This window comes from Carcharodon carcharias, chromosome 4 (genome assembly GCF_017639515.1).
Source record: "Carcharodon carcharias isolate sCarCar2 chromosome 4, sCarCar2.pri, whole genome shotgun sequence".
Lineage (NCBI taxonomy): Eukaryota > Metazoa > Chordata > Chondrichthyes > Lamniformes > Lamnidae > Carcharodon > Carcharodon carcharias.
Window position 1 is genome coordinate 158,598,231 of NC_054470.1, and position 24,655 is coordinate 158,622,885.

Here is a 24,655-nt window from a genome sequence, read left to right on the forward strand (position 1 = left end):
TTCATGCGCATACACGAAAGAGTGCACTCTCGATTTTGGGATTCCCCCCACCCTCACAGGGAGTGCGTAGCACTTCTGTGCGGACGTCACGCTGGGCGGGCCTTAATTGGTCCGCCCGCATAAAATGACGCCGCGCCTCCGATCGGGGGTGCCGATTGGAAGCGCGCTTGTATGTGCCCACCTTTCAACTTCCCTCCCAACAAGGGGAAAATTCAGCCCTTTCTCTCTCTCTCGAGTCTAACACATGACTGACTGATGTCAGTAGTACATCATCATCTATGTCAAACATTAGCATATCCCATTTGTTAACTTTTTATACTACAGAACTTAGGCGTCCCTGCTGTGGCCAGGATTTCAAGAAGCATTCTATTGCAATGATTCATTTTACTTACATTCAGTTTCTTTAGCTAATTACTTTATGGTGTGCTGGTGCCTGGATTAAAGGAAGTAATATTTAAGTGAGCAAACGCTTTCTTGCCTGGACTGTGTAAGCTGAAAATTCTCACATTGTTCTGTGAGGAAAGTAGCACAAATACTGTCATATCACAACTGTGCCAAGAGTTGGAAAACAATCTTGTCTGCTTTGTTCTGATACTCTTGTGTATAAATCTGAGGTAACACAGTCCCTTGTTTTTCAGGAAATACAGGACAGCACAGCAATCCCAGCAAGCAGTTACCCATTAACGTTCAAACCAGACCACACCACACAGACGAGCCAGCTCCGGACAGCCATATGGAGTATGGCATACCATAGCTTGAAACCAAAGGATTGGAAGAAACTTGCGTTGCTGTGGAATTTCACTGAGGAGCAGATTAAAGGAATTGAGGAACAATGGACAGGTAGGGACATCTGTTAATATGCAGATAGACGCACAGAATAAAGCACATTTTTAAGCTGAAGTCATCAAAAGGCATGAAGTGATTGTGATCACCTTCTCCTCCCATTCTTCTCCATCCTTCACTTCATTCCCCAGTAGGAGACCTGCTCCCAGTAATTTGCCTTTGAGTAGGCACACTCATTCACAGTGGAGAAGCACCTAACCTCTGCTTCCTGCATGGTTAATAACAGAGACTTGTCATTACAAAGAACTGCTTGCAAACATTGTGTATCGGTACAGAAAAGCACTTCAATTCCACCTCATAACGACAGCTTGCTAAATATTTCATCAAAAATACACCACAGCTTTTGTGTATCCTCGTTGATGAAAATAATGTGTAGTTCTTCTGGATATTCTTCTTAAACTAAATAGGAATTCTCCAAGGCTCCTTACAGAGCACCTTCCACACCCACAACCATTACCACCTAGAACAACAAGGGCAGCCAATAGATGGGAATAACCACCATCTGGAAGTTCCCCTCCAAGTCACTCCCATCCTGACTTGGAAATATATCGCTGTTCTTTCACTGTCGCTGGGTCAAAACCCTGGAACTCCCTCCCTAACAGCACTGTGGGTGTACCTACACCACATGGACTGCAGCAGTTCAAGAAGGCAGCTCGAGGGCAACAAGGGATGGGCAATAAGTTCTGGCCCTACCAGTGAAGCCCATATCCTGTGAATGAATAAAAAAAAGTTTACTAAGCATTCTTTCATGAAGAATGTGGTCTTTTAACTGAACAATAGTAGTAACCAAGATTTTTATATAATAAATCTAACCCGATGTAAATAAATGTAGGATCAGACAGGCATTTCAATTAGCTAGTAGGAGTATTTGCCTCTCTGCAGTTTGTTATTTCTAAGAATGTAGAGAGACAAACACGGTGAAGGAAACCATTGGCGAGTGAGGGACGAGTTTGCATTTCATATCAGGTAATCGGAAACTCTTCTTTTGTGGGCTTCTTGGTTGCTTCATGGGGGGAGACTTAAAACGTGGTGAGTTTCTGCATGTGTCAAACAACCACTTGATCGAAAAAGACAAAGCTGCCTGCCTATTTCTTAATGTATATGTACAGTGGACGGATGTAGAGTGAGACACCAACTGCAGCTGTGGTCGATGTTTATTGTAACTTTATAGGGCAAAGGTTTCAGTGTGGAGGGGGGCAAGCATGAAAATTTGCACTGCTGGCTGGCATGCCGGTTTGCTGGCACCAGCCTGCCCTGGGTCACTTTCCTAGAGGCAGGATCTGGGTGGGAAGGACTACCTACCTGCCTGCAAGTGGAGGGTAGGCCATTGAAGTGAGTAAATGGCCTATAAATGCCCATTTTCCAGTCAGTCTTTGTGGTTCCAGCGTCATTGAGAACAAGGCCAGTTATTTGGAGATGGCCTCCCAGCATCAGACCAAGGGAACATAAGAGCATAGGACATAGCAGAAGCAGGCTATTCAGCCCTTTGAGCCTGCTTTGCCATTCAGTAAGACCAAAGCTGATCTGATTGTGGTCTCAACTCTACTTGCCCGTCTGTCTCCCATAACCCTTGACTCTCTTGTCTATCAAAAATCTATCTAACTCTGCCTGAATAAATTCAATCAGACTCCACTGCTTTCTGGAATTCCACATATTAACAACCCTGTAAGAGAAAAAAAATTCTCCTTATCGCTGTCTTAAACGTAGACCACTTATTTTTAAACTGTGTACCCTAGTTCTGGTCTCTCCTGGTATCTACCCTATCAAGTCCCCTTAGGATCTTCTATCTTTCAGTAAGGTCACCTCTCATTCTTCTAGACTCCAATGGGTATTGGCCCAAACTTTTCAACCTTTCTTCATAAGATAAGCCCCTCATCCAAGGAATGAATTGATGGAACCTTGTCTGAACTGATTCTAACACGTTATATCTTCTTTCAAAATTGTACATAGTATTCCGGATGTGGTCTCACTGGCTTTGAGGCCTTACTTGCCTGCCTGGCCAAAGCTGTGGGCCCAAGCTGCCCTGTGGTGGGGTTTCCTTTCTGCAATCACAGAATCTTTATAGTGCAGAAGGAGGCTATTTGGCCCATCGGGTCTGCACTGGCTCTCTGAAAGAGCATTCCACCCAGTCCCATGCCCCTGCCTTAACCCCATAATCTTGCACATTCCCTCTTTTCAGGTAGCAATCCAATTCCCTTTTGAATACCTCAATTGAACCTGCCTCCACCACCCTCTCAGGAAGTTTGTTCCAGATTCCAACCACCCTCTGGGTGAAAAAATGTTTCCTCACATCACATTTACTTGTTTTGCCAAATATTTTGAATCTGTGCCCTCTAGTTCTTGATATTTTCTTGAGTGGAATCTGTTTCTCACTATTTACCCTGTCTGTACCCCTCACAATCTTGAATACTTCTATAAAGTCTTCTCTCAGCCTTCTCTTCTCCAAGGAAAACAGTCCCAACCTCTCCTCATAGCCACAGTTCTTCATCCCGCGAATCATTCTAGTGAATCGCCTTTATACTCTCTCTAATGCCTTCACATCCTTCCTCAAATATGACGCCCTAAATAATGTCTTATACAAGTTTAACATGACTTTCTTTCTCTTGTACTCAATGCCCCTATTAACAAAGCCTAAGATACTATATGCTTTATTAACTGATCTCTCAACTTGCCCTGCCATCTTCAATGACCTATGCACGTATGGTGGCCCAGATGCTGTGGCCATCTTTTAAAACTTCAAACATTTCGGGCAGGATTTTTCAGTCGGCTTGCGTGAAAAGAGTGTTGGCCCAGACTCTCCCTCCACCCCCTCCCGCCTGCACAGGTAGCGCTGAGCGCTACGGCTTGCGTGTTATGCTGGGTAGGCCTTAATTGGCCCGCCAGTGTAAAATGGCAGCACGGAGCTGATTGCGGGCGGCGATTGGCTCCACGACTGCCCCTGATGAGCCCACCCGCCGCCTGAAAAATTCAGGCCATAAATTGTCGGGAGGACGCCTCAAGATGGAGGTGCCCTCTCCCTCACTCATTACCTGAACTGCAAGCAGCTGCTCTTTCAGTGTTGGAGGACCTTCTATTGATCCTCCAGCTTTGAGAGACTGCCTGCCATCCTTAATTGGATGGTGAGCCTATCGTCTGGCCACTAATTGGCCAATTCAGGGAAAATCACAGCTGGGTGACCGTTTCCCACACAATGTGGTGTTGTGTACTTGAGACCCCAATGTCAATGAGTGAACATTATGACCCCAATGAAATCCATGAAGGCATGTGGGCGCTGGCAAAGCCAACATTTGTTACCATCCCTGATTGTGCTTGAGCTGAGTGGCTTGCTAGGCCATTTCAGAGGGCAGTAGGAGTCAATCATATTTTCTGAGAGTCTGGAGTCACATGTAGCCCATATCAGGTAAGGATGGAAAATTTCACTGTTATTGAGACAAGCTTTTAATTCTGGATTTTATGAATTGAATTCAAATTGCACCAGCTGTCATGGTGGGGTTTGAATCCATGTCCCTAGAGCATTAACCTGGGCCTCTGGATTACTAGCCAAGTAACATTGCCAGTATGCCACTGTCTCCCAACCCAAAATCCCACTCGTAGCTTCCACTCTCTGGAATTCCCTCCCTTAACCCCTCTACCTCCATCTCCTTGTTTAAGATCTTCCTATAAACTAATTTCTTTGACCCAGGTTTTGGTTACTTTTGCTATTATTATCACCTTTGACTTGGCATTCATATTTTTCTTTGTGCCTCTGTGAAGCACCTTGGAAGCTTTTTTATCTTGAAGGTTCTAACTAAGTGGAAGTTGCATGTATGTAGGCAATCTTGTCTGTACTTGATTTATCAATTTTGAATAACACTTAATTAAGAGCCTAAAATCCTGAGTTTTCATCCATTACTTAATAGAACTCATTTATGTGAACATATTTATGTGAATAATGCTTTTTTTAGATACAGTATGGTACATCAAATATATTCTGATTTATTTGTTTGCATAAATTCAATAGTTTTTGGTCTCTTACTCTAACCTGCCTTCAATCAACATTTCCAACGATCTGACAGTTTGTCAGCAAATTGCACTTTCTTGTAGATGAAGATAATCAAAATGCAGCGATAAAATCAACTGGGAACTGTAGGATATTATTCATTCAGAGATCTTAACCATCCAGTATTCCTGTCACTTGTTTGGAAATAAGGACCCACAGAGAGAACTGAGGATCATGATGTGGTACTGACCTTCCATTCATTTCAATGCATAAAAATTGGCAGTACTCACCTGACTAAAAGCTGAAAATATCATTTATCTTGCTTTCTTCATTTGTTAAGACAGAATTTGATTTCTTTATAGTGTTGAAAAATGTTTACTTTGCATTTATCGCTTCAAATGCACACAAGCTCCATATTTTGCTCCCATTCCACCACACAGTCATAACTAAGCATAACTGAGGGGATGTTGGATGACAGAATAGATAGTATGTGATCTGTAAAAGGAGTGAGCCTGTTGAGTCGGATGGCCCTTCCTTGTTCTCTGCTATATTCCACTCATACTCAGAATCACCCCTACTGTCCAGGCAAATACAAAGTACAAATGGTCCTGGTAACTCAAGGATGGCAATTAGAAATATTTTCTCTCTGTATTTGTTCATGGCATATAGGCATCATTGGCAAAGCCAGTATTTATTGACCATCCCATTTTAAAATAAAAATCTTGGTTCTGCTGGAATTTATTACTTATCTTCCTTAGATGGCGTGGATTTCAATTGGCTAGCCAACCTATCCAAGGTTTTCTCTTGCCACTTAATATTTTGCAAATCTTTCACATTTAAGGACTACAAAGGTGAATTAATTTATTCACTAGTGCCAGAATGGTGCCAGCCCCCTTTGTTTTAATCTCTGGAATATCCCTATGTATTCAAGGCTGTTATGACGTGGCAGATGATGTGTGCCAGGTGGACCAAATCCACAAGGGAAACTTGGTCGTGCTATCACAGCGGTTTTGCAATTTGTATTTGTTACGAGAAAACGTGTGCACTGAATTCAGAAGTAATGAGTCCACCAATACAATTAGATTTTAGAAATTAAATTAAAATATTTATTAACAAAATAAAAGATTTCAGCACATACATAAGACTACAATTACTTGTTACTATAACAAATCTTAAAATTCCTAATTAGCTTGATTCCTGGTTACACACTCCCTTTAAGGCAACAATCCAAAATATGTTTTAGATTTAAAACAAACTCAGCAAATTAACACAGTACCCACTTGACAGTGGAATTCCAGCTAGGTGTCTCCAACTTCAGTTACTTTACATAGCAGACTTATGCACAAATGGCTGGAGGCTTCTTGAAGACTGTTTCACACACTCCTGTTAGATCTTACATGGCCTTCTCCACATAGCCTTTCGTCCTCCTTTATATGTATGTTTCTCTCTTTTTAATATGCAAATTCTATTGTTCCATATGTCTTTGAAACTGTATCTTCCTCATAATATAAAAACTTTCATGTTACCAATATTGTCAGCAACCTTTGGGAAGAAATAAACACGTTCCTTAGCTTTGCTTATCTGGCTAGTTGTAAATAGACTAACATCCCTTTGAAATCCAACAATCCCTTCTTTATCTAAAAATGAAAATTCCCTTCACATGTTACATGCTAAGCCAGCATCCATGTTTACTCATTAACATGTCAAGCACATTCCTACATCTAGCTTCCTTTGATGATTTCAAGCTTGCAGTCTACTTGACTCCAAATGTAATTAGATCACACAGACAGACGTGACTATAATCACATCCATAAACCTATTTCACGATAAACCAGAAAAATATTTTGAAAATTATTATACTTTCGTCACAAGGCATATACTGGCTCCCAAGTTTACCCAGGGAAGTAGTTATAGCTATATACAGTGTAGTTTCTCTTTACTCACTATAAAGCACCAGTTTGTAGCCTTTTAGACATGGTTAACAGTAGTACTGCAAAGGAAAATCAGCTCATCTTTACCTCTAATTAATTGTGAAAGCTTATGTCCTATGAAGATCTAATGCTTATATTTTAATGTCACCTCATGTTTCTTCCCTTGAAAGGAAATCTTTTTAATCATGTCTCCAGAGCTTCAGTGTGACAGAACAAGGACATTTGCCGATCTTGTTTTGTTTGGCAGCATGTTACAAAATAAGTGGGGTATACCTCATTATGTTTTCCTTTGAGTGGTTAGGCTTTAACTCAGGCTCATTCTTCAATTGCACTTTGGCTAATATTTAAAGGATTTCTCTTTAAAAGGTTTTTGTTAATTAGTCTTCCTGTCTTGTACTATTGGTAAATCAGTGTGGTGACTAAAGATTTTAATTACCAAATATATTGGCATGTGAAATCACATCAGGCACTCAGTTAATACACTGAAGTTGCTTAATCACAAGGTAGCATTTACATCTAAGTAGGCTGAATGAGGTTCAAGGCTTGCTTAAAGCTTGCTCGTATTCAGACAGCTTGTTGTGAATTGTTTACAAATATTTATTTCTGTTTGTTTAGGACCAAAAAGTTATAAGGAACATGGCCACAGGATGTTGCTGATCTGGTTACATGGAATCCTTTTAACTGGCAAGAACCCAGTCAAGGACTTGTATGAGGCGCTACTTAATATTGAACAGAGGAACTTAGCTGGTAAGTAAAGAATGAAGAAGTTTTCATTTTGAAATGCCAAGTGTCATATGAGATTCTTGCTTCAAAGACAGATTAAGTTCATTTATGATGTAATTTGCTTCTACCCACGTTCATCTCAGCAATTAAATTGCACCACAGCCATTTTAATTTATCGGGTGCAGATTACAACCATAATAATTTTCTCATACCTGACTGGAAATTCCTACACCAAAAACCAGAATGTTTCTCAGGAACACTCTTCATCCTTGATACATATTACCTGTTGGGTAAGTGTAAACCAGACATTTACAATTATGCTAATAAACAGAAAGGAATGTTTGATATTCAGGATTTTCCCCTGGCTGGAAGACATTTTTGCCAAATACCTCAGGTGCTAAAGAGGTGGCTAAGATGGGCTCTTAAGCAGAAGTGCCTGTTTAATCTTGTTTAGTGCAAGATGCACAAGATGCAGATTGGTGAAGAAGTTAAAAGCAGCGCTAGGCATGGTAGCCTGGAGGGTGTTAAACAACTGATTGCCACATAAAATGCATGCTAGCTATCATCATAGAAGCTGCATGGCATTTTGGTAGTTAGCACTTCAACTAACACTCTTTCTGAACAGTGACTAGCTTTTTGGGAGTAAACATGGCATTGATGTAGATTTCAAGTTACTTAAAGGGACTCTGACTATTTCATGGCCATTGCTGTTGGAACTGTGAAGAGGACCTCTGAAACAAATCAGGAGACTCTCTGGTGAACTTTGTAAAGACTTGACTCAAGCAATACCTATTTTGGAAATTTGCTTAGGGCTTCACCTGAAAAGAGTAATTACTAGCTCCTAGGCCTTTTTGGACACCTTATTGGAGTCATCAGGAGAAAGTGCTTGGTTATTGGCATCTTGATAGGGATCCCTCTTGGTCTGGACAAGGAATAGGAGGATGATATGAAGCCAGGTAGGACAGTATGAGATACTTCATGAGAGGGGGACAAGAGGGTGAGGAGGGAGAAATGGCACTTTTCCCCCTTGTGGGATCTCTTCCACCAGGACTTCCAGTGCTGCAGCTGAGAACCTGTGCACCCTCTCACTCGGTCCTTGAGCCATTCTGAAACCTGGTGCCGTGTGTCAGCCAGTCCACCTCACCCCTTCAGTGAAAGTGGCTGCGAGAAGCCCACATATCCTGTTCCACAAAAGTTGCCAGTAATCAGCATTGAAATGCTAAACCTATAGATGTTTGCTTTAGCACCACCAGGCAAGTTCAAATTATGGTAATCAGTAATTAGAACCAAAATTGTATGCTAAATCCAGACTTTCAAACACACTTGTGTTATTAACACGGCATCCTTTAGCACCTGTTTTCATGCTTTCATCAGAATAACTCTCATTGAATTGTACTGGTTGTCATTCTGTGGTTGGGAGCTACCTCATACAAGTGATCATTCTTCATATTTTGTGTAAAACTGAGCATTATCGGGCTATTTGATTGTGTGAGGCACCTCCAATGTTTATGTACATGCACTTCTCTTCAGGGATTACTGGACAGTGATCAGGACTATTTCTGCTCCTGTACCTAGAAGTGTGAATACCAATTAAAGCACAGGAGTCAGCAAACAAGCCAGAGGCTGGGGATTGAACCTGGGATTCTCCTGGTCTGTATGACTTAATTCTGTGCCGTACTGAGTACAGAAGGAGGTCTTTGATTGATGGTATCCTTGACAGTGCTAACTTTTCAGTTGGATCTATTTATTCTCAGCCCATTTCCTGTGCTCTTTTATATTCCTCCTTCTCAAATACTTATCCAATTCCCTTTTAATTTATTTTGTATTCTCTGCTTCAGTGGTGAAACATTCTCTGTTCTAGTAAGCCTCCGCGTGAGGAAAGGTATTGTTCCATCTTGTTGGCTGTTCTAGTGATAAACCTAAGCTTGTGCCCCATGTTGTTTACCAATTGTGCCATACAGATGCTACCAGAAAAGTTGTTATAACATAATTTTGAATTATAAATTAACTGGTATTTGTGAAACTAAAAATGGTAACTTTACCAGTGAATTAATGTAATACAACAACATTTACATCTCATCATAAAGAATGTGAACTCTGTTCCCACGGTGAGCTATTTTAGTATTCGTTCAAGTGATCAGTTTTTAACACAGTCATTGGTAGTTGTGGACCTTCAATAGCACTCCTTATGCAGTAGATTATAATTTTCTATAGCTTTTCAATTCATGTTTACATTCCAGTCGTTGGTGTTTCTTACATTCCCATGGGTGATAAGAATGTATTGTAAGTAAACATAGTTGTGGTAAGTGTTATCGTATGGGCTGAATAACACTACCCATAAAGTTCAAAGTTCCCAATTTGAACCTCCCTGTCGCTTGCCATTTCAACACTCCACCCTGCTCTCATGCCCACATATCTGTCCTTGGCTTGCTGCATTGTTCCAGTGAAGCTCAACACAAACTGGAAGAACAGCACCTCATCTTCCAACTAGGCACTTTACAGCCTTCTGGACTGAATATTGAGTTCAACAATTTTAGATCACGAACTCTCTCCTCCAACCCCCCTCCCTTTCTGATCCCCCCTTTTTTCCAATAATTTATATAGATTTTTCTTTTCCCACCTATTTCCATTATTTTTAAATGTAGTACGATCCATTGTTTTATCTTTGCCTTTTAGCCTATTTCAATCCCTTACCCCCACCCCACCCCCACTAGGGCGATCTGTACCTTTATTATCACATTCCTTAGATAATATCACCAGCATCAACCCCTCTTTGTCCTTTTGTCTATGACATCGCTTGGTTATCTCCACCTATCACTGGCCCTCTGTCCAGCTCTACTTGTCCCATCCGCCTTAAACCAGCTTATATTTCACCTCTTTTCTATTTTTCCTTAGTTCTGTTGAAGAGTCATACAGACTCGAAACGTTAACTGTGCTCCTCTCCGCTGATGCTGTAAGACTGGCTGAGTTTTTCCAGGTATTTTTGTTTTTGTTTTGGATTTCCAGCATCCGCAGTTTTTTGCTTTTAAGCTCTACTTAAACACAGGCAACAGCTGGTGAAATACAGAAAGAAATAATTACACACATTCAGAACAATGGAGGTGTTTCTCCGCAAATTCTACAGGTGGTTATAATAAGGAAGAAAAAGAAAGACTGGCATTTATAATGACCATTGGACATTTCAAAACATTTACAGCCAATGAAGTACTTTTTGAAATGTAGTCACTGCTGTAATGTAGGAAATGGGACAACCAATTTGGACACAGCAATTTCCCAAAAACAGCAATGTGATGAGGTAAATTTTTTTTATGATGTTGGTTGAGGGATAGATATTGGCCAGGATAATGCCATAGGCTCTTTTACATCCAACTGAGAGGGAGACCAGGCCTCAGTTTAACATCCAGTGCAACACTTCTTCAGCACTGCACTGAGTATCAGTCTTGATTTGTGCTCAGCTGCTGAAGACAGATTTGAGCCCACAACTTTCTGACTCAGATGTGAGAGTGCTACCAGTTTAGCTACAGCTAAAATCAACAACAAGGAGGAGGTACTTAAAGACATTGCAACAGTGACTACACTTTAAAAAGGTCTTTCATTGGCTATAAAAGTGCTTTGGGATGTCCTGAGGTCGTCAAAGGTGCTATTTAAATACTGTTATTGACCTACTATTGTAGACACTGACGGAATTGTGAGCTGATGGTATTTTATATCTATCATGTCATTAGATCAATTATATTAATCATCAAGCGAGAAATAATTAGAGCAGTGGCTAGTGACAAAGTCGCATGTTGGTACTAAATATCTGCCCTATTTCATTTTTCAAAAAGTTAAGAAACAACAAATAGAAATGCTCCCTGACGTGTTTTGTGTGTGAGATCAATAGTGCCGACTATTTCTAATTTTTAAAATTTGTTTTCAAGGTGTGAACAATGCTAGTAAAGCCTCATTTTTTTGCACATTCCTAGTTGCCCTGAAGTGTTTGTACTTTTTTGAACTGCCACATTCGATGCAGTTGATGGTACAGGTCGAGTATTCTTTATCCAAAACCCTTGGGGCCGAGTGCATTTTGGTATTCAGATATTTTTGGTTTTTGGAGCTGCCGTGTATACGGTAGGCCTAAGCCTACTTACATTATAATAGCCTAAGCGTAGGCTAGTTATAATCTACAACTACTAGGTTGTTTCTCCATTTGCCAACTCTCATATGCCCTGTTTCTTGCCTCTGCCAAGTCACGCTTAATACACCTGTAATATATTATATTGCTTTATTAAGATATAAATTAACTGCATAGCTGTTCAAAAAAATTCATTTTTTGGATGTGTTTGGTTTTCAGAAATATGGATAAAAGATTTTCGACTACTATCACAATGAAAGGAGGGGATATTGAATCTAGTGGCAGGGGCTCCAGTCACACAAACTGCTGTCTCCTGGATGGTGTAAAGCTTCTCAAGTGTTGTGGCAGCTGTACCCATCCAGGCGAATGGCGAGTTAGCCATCACACTCTGACTCGAGTCTGAAATTGGGAGCAGCATTCAGGGGTCAAGAGCTGAGCCCTCCCCATCACAGAGTACCCAGCCTTTGTCCTGCCTTTGGCAGTTATGTTAATGATAAGGTTTGCCCAATTAAGCTCTGGTCAGATGAGCTACAAACGGAGTTGAACACTATAGAATCACCAGCAAACAATTGTACTCCTGGCCTTACCATTTATGGAAAGGCCAGGATATTGAACATCAGCAGGCTTTCCAATTCGTACGGGCTATTGAGCATCTGCATTGCATATTAACATTAGAGTATCTCTCACTTACTCCACATAGTTATCAAGAGTAACACATCCTGGTGTAATTGCCAGGATCACTGCCCAAGGATTTTCAAAGCCATTATCACGAACAACTTATGTTTATATAGGGCTTCAGACATAATGAAACATGCCACAATGCTTTACATGAGTATTATGAAACAATGTATGACACAGAGCTATGTAAGGAGATAATAAGTTAGATGACCAAAAGCTTAGTCAAAGAGGTTAAGTACTAAGGAGTATCTTAAAGGAGAAAAGCGAGGTAGAAAGGTAGGGGGGGGGGGGCGGGTGTAGAGAAGGAATTCCAGAGCTTGGGGCCTAGGCAACTGAAGGCGCAGCCACCCTTGATAGAGCAATTAAAATTGGGGATGCAGAAGAGATCAGAATTAGAGGAGTGCAGATATCTTGGAAGAACTTACAGAGATAAGGAAGGATGAGGCCATGGAGGGATTTGAAAACTAGGATGAGTGTCTTATAATCATGACGTTGCTTGACCGTGAGCAGAGGGGTCATAGGGGAACGGCACTTGCTGTGTGAAGACATGGGCTGCAATGATCATTTAACTTGAGCTAGAAAATGACATGGTTATTGGCAATAGCTATGTTATTGCATGTCTCTTTGGTGTGACACCAGTAAAAATGTGCCTGCTCTTAGCTGAATTAGGCAGAGATAATATCAATCAATTTAGGGTTTTGTTTTGCTTGCTTTGCATTCTTAGTAACGCTGCACACACACACACAGCACTGATCCATGCACATAATTTACATTGTGTTCTCCTTATTTCAAGTTAAATGTGTCCACACAATAGTGAAAATGACAGCCTCCCTAACGGCTGGGTCAGGTTGTATTGGCATGGATTTGGATTTTTTTGCTGTCTTGTTTTATAAAGCTGGCAGAAGCCAATGCAAACTGAATAAATGATGCAGTGATGCTATTGCTTCGTTGGCAATCTATCAGATTCATCTACAAAATGTGATACATTTGATTTTGCAATTTACATTGTAGCTTGAATAGAAATTATCCTTACCCATATTAAATAGGACAGCTTACATTTCTGTAGCACTCCTCACAAGCATGAAATATAGCTTGGTTTGCAAGATTGTGGACTGAGCAAGAGGGGAGAAAAATTGAAGAGAAAGGCTTTTTGAAACTTTTGAAAGAAGGCAGGAGTAAGCAAGTTGCAACTGCTAGCAGCGAGTTCTAGATGGCAGGACAGAAAGTGTGCATGGAGGTACAGAGAGAATAGGCCATTGTAGGTTTTGAATATGAAAACAAGTCATTTATTGCCTGTTTACTCAAGAGGCAGTGGATCTTGACCAGGTGGCAGAAGGAAGGTTGATGGAGGTGGATCTGAAGGTGCATAGGTGACTGAAAGAGCAGAAGTGGTTGACTTTGGTTTTGCTTACATGAACTGGAGGATGTTTTGGCTCAACCAAATCTTAATATTTGACAAGGAGCTGAAATGAGTCCCTGTTGGAGGAAATGCAGACCTATAACTGAATCAGGGTAAGAATGGAAGTTGAACCCATGCTGCTCGATGAAGTCACTTAGGAATAGCAGAGATGGAGATCAGGAGTGGGAAAGGATAGAGCCTTTGGGCACAGCAGCAATGAGTACCTGGATAAGGGAGGATGACAGATGAGATAAGATGATTTTGCAAAATATATGTGTTCCCAGTGAGAAGCTTTGTAGCAAGACCAAAAATTAATTAAATCCATCCTATATTTATTTTATTTAGCTAATTAGATAGCAGGGTTGAATCATCTAAGTCTCAGCTAGCATAAATACAGGGCTGTCAGTGAGACTTTCACAGAGTGTGCCTTTACAGAGTGAGCAGCTGAGTTTGGGGAGTGAGGGAGTTCAGTGAAGAGGGGAAGGAGGAGCTGTTTTCTTTTTCTGTCTGTAGTGCTTAGTTCTTATATCAGTATAGAAGCAGCTGTTTGGTGAATAATTGGTAAGTTAGTTTGTAAAAGTTAAGGTATGGAGTGTGGGAGGTCATGGATGCACAATGTGTCTTAGATAAATACATCTGAAGGAAGTATCACTGGCTGCGGAATCTTGAGCTCTGGGTTTTGGAACTCGAGCTGTCCACGAGGCAGAGAACTTACATAAAGGAAAATTCAAAGCTATTTTATAAGTACATTAAGAGTAAGAGGATAACTAGGGAAAGAGTAGGGCCTATTAAGGACTGTAGTGGTAATTTGTGTGTGGAGCTGGAAGACGTGGATAGGGTTCTAAATGAATACTTTGTGTCGGTGTTCACAAGTGAGAGGGACAATGTGGGTATGGAAATCAGGCAGAAGGACTATGATATAGTTAAAGAAATTAGCATAGAAAGGGAGAAGGTACTAAGTGGTCTGGCAGGCTTAAAAAATAGATAAACCTCCAGGCCCGGATGAAATGTATCCCAGGCTGTTGGGTGAGGCAAGGGAGGAGATAGCAGGGGCAGTGGCAATAATTTTCAATACCTCTCTGGTCACAGGAGAGGTGCCAGTGGACTGGAGGACAGCCAATGCGGTACTGTTATTCAAGAAGGGGGGAAGGGATAAACCAGGGGACTACAGGCCAGTCAGTCTAACCTCAGTGGTGGGGAAACTATTGGAAACAATTCTGAGGGACAGAATTAATCTACACTTGGAGAGACAGGGATCAATCAAGGACAGTCAGCATGGTTTTGTTAATGGGAGATCATGTTTGACCAATTTGATTGAATTTTTGGAAGAGGTGACCAGGTGTGTAGATGAGGGCAATGTATTTGACATAGTCTACTTGGACTTCAGCAAGGCTTTTGATAAGGTCCCACATGGGAGACTGATAAGGTAAGAGCCCATGGGATCCAAGGCAATTTGGCAAATTGGATCCAGAATTGGCCGAGTAGCAGGATGCAGAGGGTGATGGTCGAGGGGCGTTTTTGTGACTGGATGCCTGTGTCCAGTGGGGTTCCACAGTGACCGGTGTTGGGTCCCTTGCTGTTTGTGGTATAAATAAATGATTTAGACTTGAATGTAGGAGGGTTGATCAGTCAGTTCCGCGGATGACACAATAATTGGTGGGGTGGTAAATTGTGAGGATAGCCTTAGATTACAGGAGGATATTGATGGGCTGGTCAGATGGGCTGTGTCAAATGGAATTTAATCATTATAAGTGTGAGGTGATGCGCTTGGGCAGGACAAACAAGGCACGGGAATACACACCCCCTGGGAAGTACCGAGGATCAGAGGGACCTTGGTGTGCATGTCCACTGGTCCCTTTAGGTAGAGGGACAGGTAGATAAGGTGGTTTAGAGGGCATATGGGATGCTTGCCTTTATTAGCTGATGCATAGAATACAAGGGCAGGGAGATTATGCTGGTACTGTATAAAATGCTGGTTAGAGTATTGTGTGCAGTACTGGAATCCACATTATAGGAAGGATGTGATTGCACTGGAAGAGTGCAGAGGAGATTTACCAGGATGTTACCTGGGCTGGAAAGTTTGAGTTATGAGGAGAGATTGGATAGACTGGGGCTATGTTCCTTGGAGCAGAGGAGATTGAGGGGGGACGTGATTGAGGTGTATAAAATTATGACAGGCAGAGAGACAGAAAGGAACTTTTCCCCTTGCTGGAGGGATCAAGAACCAGGGGGCATAGATTGAAGGTAAGGGGCAGGAGGTTTAGAGGGGATGTGACGAAGAATTTTTTCACCCAGAGGGTGGTGGGAATCTGGAACTCACTGCCTGAAAGAGTGGTAGAGACAGAAACCGTCATGACATTTAAGAAGTATTTGGATGTGCACTTGCGATGCCATGGCATACAAGGCTATGGGCGTAGTGCTAGAAAATGGGATTAGAATAGTTAGGTACTTGTTTGACCAGCGCACTCAATGGGCCGAAGGGCCTTTTTCTGTGCTGTAGACCTCTATGACTCTATGTACCTAGCATGTTTGGGGAGGTGGTCACACCACAGGTTAGGAGCATGTAGGCAAAGAGGGAACAAGTGACTGCCCAGCTGGCTAAGAGAACCGGGCAGGTAGTACAGGAGTCACTAACTGGAAGATAGGAAGGATAGGCAAAAAGGAAAAGGTGGGGTAGTGCTGTTAATAAGGGATCGGTACAGATCGATGGTTCAAGATTTGGAATCAGTTTGGGTGGAGTTAAGAATGAGCAAGGGGCAGCAAACTCCCTTGGAAGTTGTTTACAGGCCACTAAACTGTAGCGGTAATGTTGAGCACAGTATAAAGCAGGAAAATAGAGCTGCATGTAACATGATTAATACGGTAATAATAGATGACTTCAATTTACATATAGACTGGGTAAATCTAATTAGCACTAATGCTGTGGAGGATGAATTCCTGGAGTGTGTACGAGATGGGTTTCTGAAGAACTAACTCAATCAGGCTATTTTGGATTTGTGTAATGAAGAAGTGCTAATTAATAACCTTGCTATAAGGGAGCCTTTAGGAAATAGTAACTATAATATGTTAATGTAAAATTCTAAGTTTGAAAGTGATATACTTAATTCTGAAACTAGCGTCTTAATTCTGAACAAAGGAAACTATGAAGGTATGAGGGGCATGTTGGCTCTGGTGGGTTGAGAAATTAAAAGTTGGATAAAGAGAATGGCATGGTAACAGGAATGTGTTGGCTGTTTCAAAGGATGTAGGATCTCTGCTGGTGATCTGATTGAAGTCAAGAGGAAGGCCAAGGCAGCAAGTGGATATACTACCCCTTAATTAACTCTACATGCTAGAAATGTAACTTTTTGGATGTGTTTTTTGCTTAGATAAACAATATTTTAACTGCTGTTAAAAAATGGACCGTCTGACAGTCATATTATCACTTCAAATTCAGGAAATGATTTAGCGAGTAGGATAAATGTCCAACACGAACAGCTCCAATCAGACCATTTGGGTTCAGGACTTGTAGGAATAATAAAGCCCAACAGACTGTCTGGCAAACCTGGTTTTGATTTTTTTTGAAGTCTCTACCAAAATTCCACTACCTTTCCAGTGATGGCATCATCATCTGACATGCACAGACTTAAACTTAAACCTCTTCCTAAGGGAGGTGGTTCTTTTTTTAAAAAAAAACCATAAACTTGAGCTCATTGTATTTTGGAAAATATTTATCTCACTGTGTACACAAAGAATAATTTTAGTCTACACTCCCTCACATTACAAATGCTAAATTATCTACTGGAGTCCAGCCAATATATATATCATACTAGAAAAACACCTGGAAAACTCAGGTCTGACAGCATCTGCGGAGAGCGATAGTTGATGTTTCGAGTCCGTATATATTATACTTGTCTTACAACTGCAGTTAAACTTCATTTCCCAGCTGAGTTTATTTTTTGTCGCAGGTAGTTGCATGGATTTTTACCAGTTTACATACCAGTAGCATTTCGTAAACAAGTTCTGTTTGGAGGAGGAGTAAATAGATTAGAATGAGCTGAAGTAAATGGAAAATTGTGTTGAAGCCTTCTTTAGAACTGAATTTTTTTTATCTCATTACAGAAAAGATCAGAAAGGAAATTAATGGCGTGCAATCTCCACAGAAGTGCAGTGTTTCCTAAAGCTTGCATTGCTTAATTTGGAGCCAATGATGAGGCAGTCTGCTGCTCAGGTGAATTGCAAGGCAACATACAGGGCTGCTTTGTAAGAAGCTCATGTCACAAGACCATCCTTGCCCTATCCCAAATGAAGTATATAACATAGATAAAAACAAAAAACTGCGGATGCTGGAAATCCAAAACAAATAGTGGACGCTTCAACAGAACAGGACTCGAAACGTCAACTCTTTTCTTCTCCGCCGATGCTGCCAGACCTGCTGAGTTTTTCCAGGTAATTCTGTTTTTGTTTTGAAGTATATAACATGTTGACTGTTTACTGTAACTACAAAGATGGTGTCAGTTCTGAGAGCTTGGAAACATTTTTTTGATCATTTTATACATGATTTGACGGATTCTTCAAAAATCACTACTGGTGCTGCTGCAGTGATATACAGAACATTGGTGAAATGGAGCCCTGGATGAAACAGTGGAGGCAAAACCTCTGCGCATCAAATAACCAAATGGGAGAACTAGTATCTTCCTGGCTGAATTAGACAGGTAGAATGACCTTCATTATTGATAACTGTTCTATAAAGATGAATTCAGAACTACCATTTAGCTGTGGCTAAAGCTCTAGCATTCTCTCCCTAAACCTCTCCACTTCAATTTCCTCCATTAAGCATCTCTTAAGATCTACAACTTTGACCCAAGCTTTTGTGCTCATGTGGCTGTGTAAAATTTTGTTTAACACTCCTATGAAGTGCTTTGGTACATTTTACTACTTTGGGACATTTTACTACATTTAAAGGCACTGTATGAATATATGCTGTTGTAGAAAAAACTTTATTACAAATCAAAGGAAGGACAAGTCCATTTAGTAATATTCCTCCTAAAAAGGAGTTTGGGCAACCATCAGTAAGGAGAAATTCTTTATCCAAAATAAAGATGGGTATATAAATGTGAGGCATTACTATAACCGATAGTGGTCACTAGTAATGACATTGGTAATGTGTCAAGATTTATGAAGTCAAACACATGATAGAGCAAACATTTAGTATTTAACAATCAGTTCCTTTTTCTTTCCTTCCATTAATGAGCTACTAACCAGATAGCCCCTTACCCATATTATGTTCTTCCATAGCTTTATATTTGTAGTGGTAGTGTCACTGGACTAGTAATCCAGAAGCCCAGGCTAATGCTCTAGGAATGTAGGTTCAAATCCCATCACGGCAGGTGGTGTACTTTAAATTCAATTAATTAATATGCTCAATTAATTTAAAAAAAAATCTAGAATTGAAAATTAGTAGTTTTATGGTCATCATAACTCAGACTAACAAATGTTGTAAAAATTAATCTGGTTTACAACTGTCCTTTAGGGAAGGAAATCTACCATCTTTACCTATCCTGGTCTACATCTGACTCCAGACCCACAGCAATGTGGTTGACTCTTAACTGCCCTCTGAAAAAGTGAGGCAGGCAAGCCACTCAGTTCTACCAAACCGCTACAGAAAAGCCCTGCAGCAGTTCAAGGCAGTAGCTTACTACGTCTATCTCAAGGGCATGACAGTTGGGCAACAAATGCTGGTCTTACCAGCAATGCCCACATCCCATGAAAAGAAAAAACCATTACAAGGAAACACAAATAAAAGAAGAGTCAACTTGCATCAAGTGCAGTTTCATTTTGGAGATGTAAAATAAATCACTTGTCATCATATTAGACTTGCATCTTTTAATGTTTTTTTTAAAACTAAGAAATTATATCCAAAATGTAACTTGCAAATAGTTTATTGGACATCTTGTGTCAGGCTATCAGCTCCATTTCAATTTTAAAGCATGACCTTCAAACAAAAAATGTATAACTGAAGGGCCAGTCTGATTTCTATGGCTTATTTTAATTAAATATTTGGGTAAAATAAAAATGCCCAATTTACTTCATCGTAAAATAGTAACAAGGTAAATAAACTAAAAGATTATGAAACGCATCCATGATATATTTCTTCAGCTGCCCTTTTTCCAGCTTATTTGGTCTCTTTTTTGAACTGCTTGACTTATTTTCTAGGCTGCTCTTATCTGAGACTGAAAACTTAAGACTCCATGTTTCATAAATTGAGGTAGTGTAGCATTTCAACTGGATAATGTTAGATGGGAAAATTTTTCCTGGCTACTAGGTTAGTCATCTTATAAAATTAAAGCATTTCATATTTGTAGTAAAGTTATAAATATGTTCTAAAAGGTTTCTGATCAACACAATCAAAAAACCCTTGAAGAATTATTGAGAAATATACAAGATTATGATGCACATGGCTGAATGTCTTTAGACAAACCCAAAACACTAGACTGAAGCTCAACTTAACTTCAAGACATTTCATGTTCTTACAACAATGCTCCAATCAATGTAGTCTTTCGGCTATATCGGACACTTAATTGCACAATTTGATCACGTGTTAATTTGCAAAGAAATTATTACGCCTGCATACAATATACAATGGATGCAGAATTTTCCAGTCAACTACATATAACTTAATATGAACCATCGTTGTTAGCCCTTTAAGGATAGTTATCATACATTGAGGACAGTATGCATATTGACAGTCCCTAACAAAACTTAAAAATTGTAACTGCTTTTAAGATAAGTAGATATTTGCATTAGATTGCTACCAACTATTCCAATTTTGTTCTCTCTAGGAACCATCCCTCCATCAGATTACAGCCATTGCCTTGATATCAATCCACATATCTCAAATATATAATATTTACAAAAAAGATTTGCTGGCTACAGTGTAGGTCAAAATTTTTATATTTATTTGTTCGTGGGACTTGTTGCTTGTATAATTTTATGAAATAGATATAATTTACTTTATGCTAAAGCTAGAGCACCAATAATTTGTAAAAATGGCATTTTTCATATGCCCATTATGCAAAGAACATTTTCTGTATTCTTTATATTGCGGAAGAAAGAAAGCAGATTGAGGACACATTTGTTGTAGTACTGTAATCACAAGTTAAAAATTAGCAATACAAAAGTTTAAAAATATACACACATTTATACAAAAGTCAATTACAATTATACTTTCAAGTCAAACTGCATGTGCTCTTAAAATGATCAAAACCTCAAAAACTGTACAATTGAATAGGAATTATAAATTGATCAAAACTAGATCTTGAAACTATAAATACATTTGGCAAACAAATTTTTACACAAGCAGATTTTAATTATGAAAATTAACATAAAGAGCTATTTCTGGTGACCAGTGAAAAACATGATCTAACCTTGAGCTGTGCTAAGCCCAATGCCTGTGTGTTGAAGTACATTGAATGAGTCAGGTTCAAGGACATTTTGCTCTGAGCAGTTAAAAATAAATTTAAGACACAGGTAGGGCCATATAGACCTGAACCATACAACTACCATCCCCTCACCCTTAACACTGCAAATCTATCACTGTCTCCTCTCATCCATAATGAATCACAGTAAGTAGAGGAAACCACTCAGTTTCAAAAATTATTAGTATTCCTGTTCCCAAATTGAACTGTACCATTCTCCTGTTAAAGGCAGCAGGTAGGTGCTCTGCTGTCATACATCTGTCTGCTATTTCAGCAAGTTTCTAAGAGGTGTATTTATTCGTAGATTTTAAATTTCCAATGACAAACCCAGAAATGGAAATTGCTAAGGCCAAAATTCAAGTATATAAAACAACAGCAGTTATAATGTTACAAGACTAAAACATAAAAAGATGTTTGTGAACACGCTTTCCAGTCAAAAGTTCAAATTCCATGGTCTGTATCATTAAAGTGGCGATTTGTATCTTGCAATGTCACTAGCTGCTTAGACAGCTCATCTGTGGCAGTAAGAGGGATAATTTAAGAAATTTATGACAATATACCATGGTTTATGATGAGATCAGCTGACAGGAAATGGAAGTGAAACTGAGAATTCATATTATTTAAGAGCTCTACTTGATCCTGCACTACCTATAAATATATTTTTATGCAACAACCACTTGCAGTATCACAAGTCATATAAATAGTAACTTAACAATTAAACACATTTTCACTGTTAACTACTTTGATGTGTTTGAAGAACAGTAGGAAATACTATATACGACTTTCACCCATGAGCTGCATCTCCTTAACCTGCAAATAGATGAGGATTCATACAGCGATTGGTGCTATATTTTTAAACAAGGTTGAGAACATAATTCCCCCCTACCCCCCCCCCGCCAAAGTTCTGCTGTAGGAGATATTTTAGTGCTTAAACTCATGGCACCTTCATAGAACCTAGCCCCATTTCTATTAAAACTATACGCATTTTGCCTTCCGAGGTGCATCTTGGCTACTACTCAGTGATCTTTTGCCAACAGGCCAAAAAGTTGAGGTATCATTTTTAAACCCTATGCAGTGAATACATTGAATTTTACAGCATTTAAAAATTGTTGATACACTCCTTGCACAAGCAGAACCCTACATATGCCACAAATACTTTTATTGGACGCTGAATGCCCAATAACGCACTTGCAATTGTGCTCACAAGTTAAGTCATTAGCATTAATAATGATCTCAACTCAAAAGATCCTTGGTCTTCACTTATAGAAGAAACTGGAGATTTCACCAGTTTCCACAATGTATCTTCCACTCATTGGGTTCCTGATGCTTTCGTTGACGTGACATTCAGTCTACAACTTTTATTGATTGGATACCACAGCTGACAGTGGGTGATTTTGCATTCTGACCTGTGACTTTCCCTCCTGAGAGGGGCTGGTTGGATCGAGGATACTTGGCTGCAGTCCCTTGACCAATGGTTTGCTAAGGGCAAATAAAAGAACAAGAAGTGAGCAGCAACTACAGATCTAAAGTATGAGCTTTTTCCCCAGCCCAAAGTATTTTTTTTCGTTTGTTTTGTCTTCCTATTGGTCCTTTTAAAGTTACTCATTTGCTCCTTCAAGAACTTGACAAAAGTATCTCAGTATACCAATTTTTAAAAAAATCTCCATTTTCCATTAGCAGTCAATCATATTCTATTAAAACCTGACAAAATGTTTTAGTTACTGAGTGAGTGAGCGATCATTTAGTCAAGACATACAAACTTTTGTTTCTTCTCAGTACTGCTGTCGCGGAATATTTACATCCTGATGAGAAGCTGTGTCTAGTTGAGCCAGATGGGTTAAATTTTCTACAAGTTATTACTGGAATATTCTGTGGTGTACTAGCAATGAGCATTGATGTAAATGACCATCAGAAAATCAAAATACAGATATAAATGTCAATCACAGAGGCATATGTCTCTTTATAGATAAAAAGCAACTGTTCTAACAAGCTAAAACAACTTAGCATGCCCAAGAAATGGCAAACAGCATACAGGTGTCATAAATAGGATTTTACAAATAAGCCAATGGTGTTGCGTTTAATTTAATTTGCAATCATTTGTGTTACCATTTTGTTAGTCTAACACATATTCATTAGTTTGTCCACATGGCTCTTCAAAGTAATTCACTGTAAATGAGGCATTTTTGAGGTTTCAGAGATGGGAGAGTGAAATAAATTTAAGTTTCTTTTATTCAACAATGCTGATTATTGGTATATGCTTTATAATTCTGAATGAAGTATTGATGTCACATATAAGTATATTCTCTTACCTACTGTAGTGTGGAAAAAATACTTGACATTTAAATCTGAATGAATGCCTAACGTGTCGGAAAGGTTATGTTTAATAATTATTTTTAGATATGTCATGGTCAAGTAATTGAAGTATATCAATGAACTTAATTTGATATTCTGCTTAACTGTAGTCAATGGAAGGCACTAGCATCACATCATAGGGCTCTTTGTCTTTTGCTGCATTCTTCCTTGACAGGTGAAATGCACCATAGCACCTTAGGCCAAAGTAAGGTTACGTTTTATGATTTTACTACAGGACAAATGTTGGCGGAAACCCACTGTTACATTTTATGGCTTGATTACGGGACAAATGAGAGATCACCTGTAGTTTAACTGTCAAAGCAAATGCTGCAAAGAATGCCAAAATTGGATAAATTAGGCTCTGGGAAGTGATTTAATACTTAGCATGCTGTATTCCTCTCAAAAAGCTATTGTGTGAAGTAAAACAGCTTCAGGTTTTAAGTCACAGTTAAAGTACATAACATGCTTATATGCTGTCGAAGGGTCATGAGGACTCGAAACGTCAACTCTTTTCTTCTCCGCCGATGCTGCCAGACCTGCTGAGTTTTTCCAGGTAATTCTGTTTTTATTTTGGATTTCCAGCATCCACAGTTTTTTTTTGTCTTTATGCTTATATATGACTTTGCAATTAGCTTCTGTAATCAGTTTTTGTAGTTATGCAGCTCGTGACTCTTATTCCTTATGATCAGGTATCATGCTATATCTTATACATGTATTGTGTTACCAAAGTTTTAACACACTGGTTATCTTTATGTACTAACTTTAATGTACACCTTTCATAGACTTTACATTGAAGTAATTTTGAAATTTTGGCATCAGTTTAAGGTTGTGTGCTTCTTGTACTCTTTTGTCATTTTTAAGTAACTTGTTCCCAGCATCATCAGTCACTATGAAGTCACATATTAACAAAGGGTTCTTTTAACTAAAATATATTGATAGCATTTGAACTCTCCAGGACACTGAGATGCATCATTAAACGTTTGAAATTATGGAGGCCAAAGTATTAATCATTAGCATGTGACACCACACATCCTCATCTCAAATATGCATACAAATTACTGCTGAAAAAAGAGACATGTTGAAGCTTTCGTCTTGCACTCATCAGGCCACTTAACAAGAATACCAATATAAGGCTCTTCGTCTTTTGTTGCATCCTTCCCTGACAAGTGAAATATGCCA

General features: G+C 39.5%; 2 protein-coding genes across 11 annotated transcripts in view; one reads left to right on the top strand and one right to left on the bottom strand.

The window, feature by feature from the left end:
- Window positions 1-24,655, top strand: part of LOC121277141 (ankyrin repeat and death domain-containing protein 1A-like) — a 114,664-nt gene that overhangs the window by 64,578 nt on the left and 25,431 nt on the right. For 2 of the 8 annotated variants that reach the window (XM_041186211.1, XM_041186212.1), the window contains exons 13-16: window positions 639-840; window positions 7,369-7,500; window positions 17,769-18,361; window positions 20,489-20,583. In XM_041186211.1, coding sequence (XP_041042145.1) covers window positions 639-840; window positions 7,369-7,500; window positions 17,769-17,827 — 393 coding nt within the window. In that variant the 3' untranslated portion in view covers window positions 17,828-18,361; window positions 20,489-20,583. Of the gene's footprint in view, window positions 1-638; window positions 841-7,368; window positions 7,501-10,371; window positions 10,425-17,768; window positions 19,504-20,488; window positions 20,584-24,655 lie in introns of those variants that run through there. The other 6 variants (XM_041186207.1, XM_041186208.1, XM_041186214.1 and 3 more) reach the window with 5 other exon arrangements.
- The window catches only part of poc5 (POC5 centriolar protein homolog (Chlamydomonas)), a 103,415-nt gene continuing 99,344 nt past the window's right edge, over window positions 20,585-24,655 (bottom strand). For all 3 annotated transcript variants that reach the window (XM_041186205.1, XM_041186204.1, XM_041186206.1), the window contains one exon: window positions 20,585-22,603. In XM_041186205.1, coding sequence (XP_041042139.1) covers window positions 22,469-22,603 — 135 coding nt within the window. In that variant the 3' untranslated portion in view covers window positions 20,585-22,468. The remainder of the gene's footprint in view (window positions 22,604-24,655) is intronic.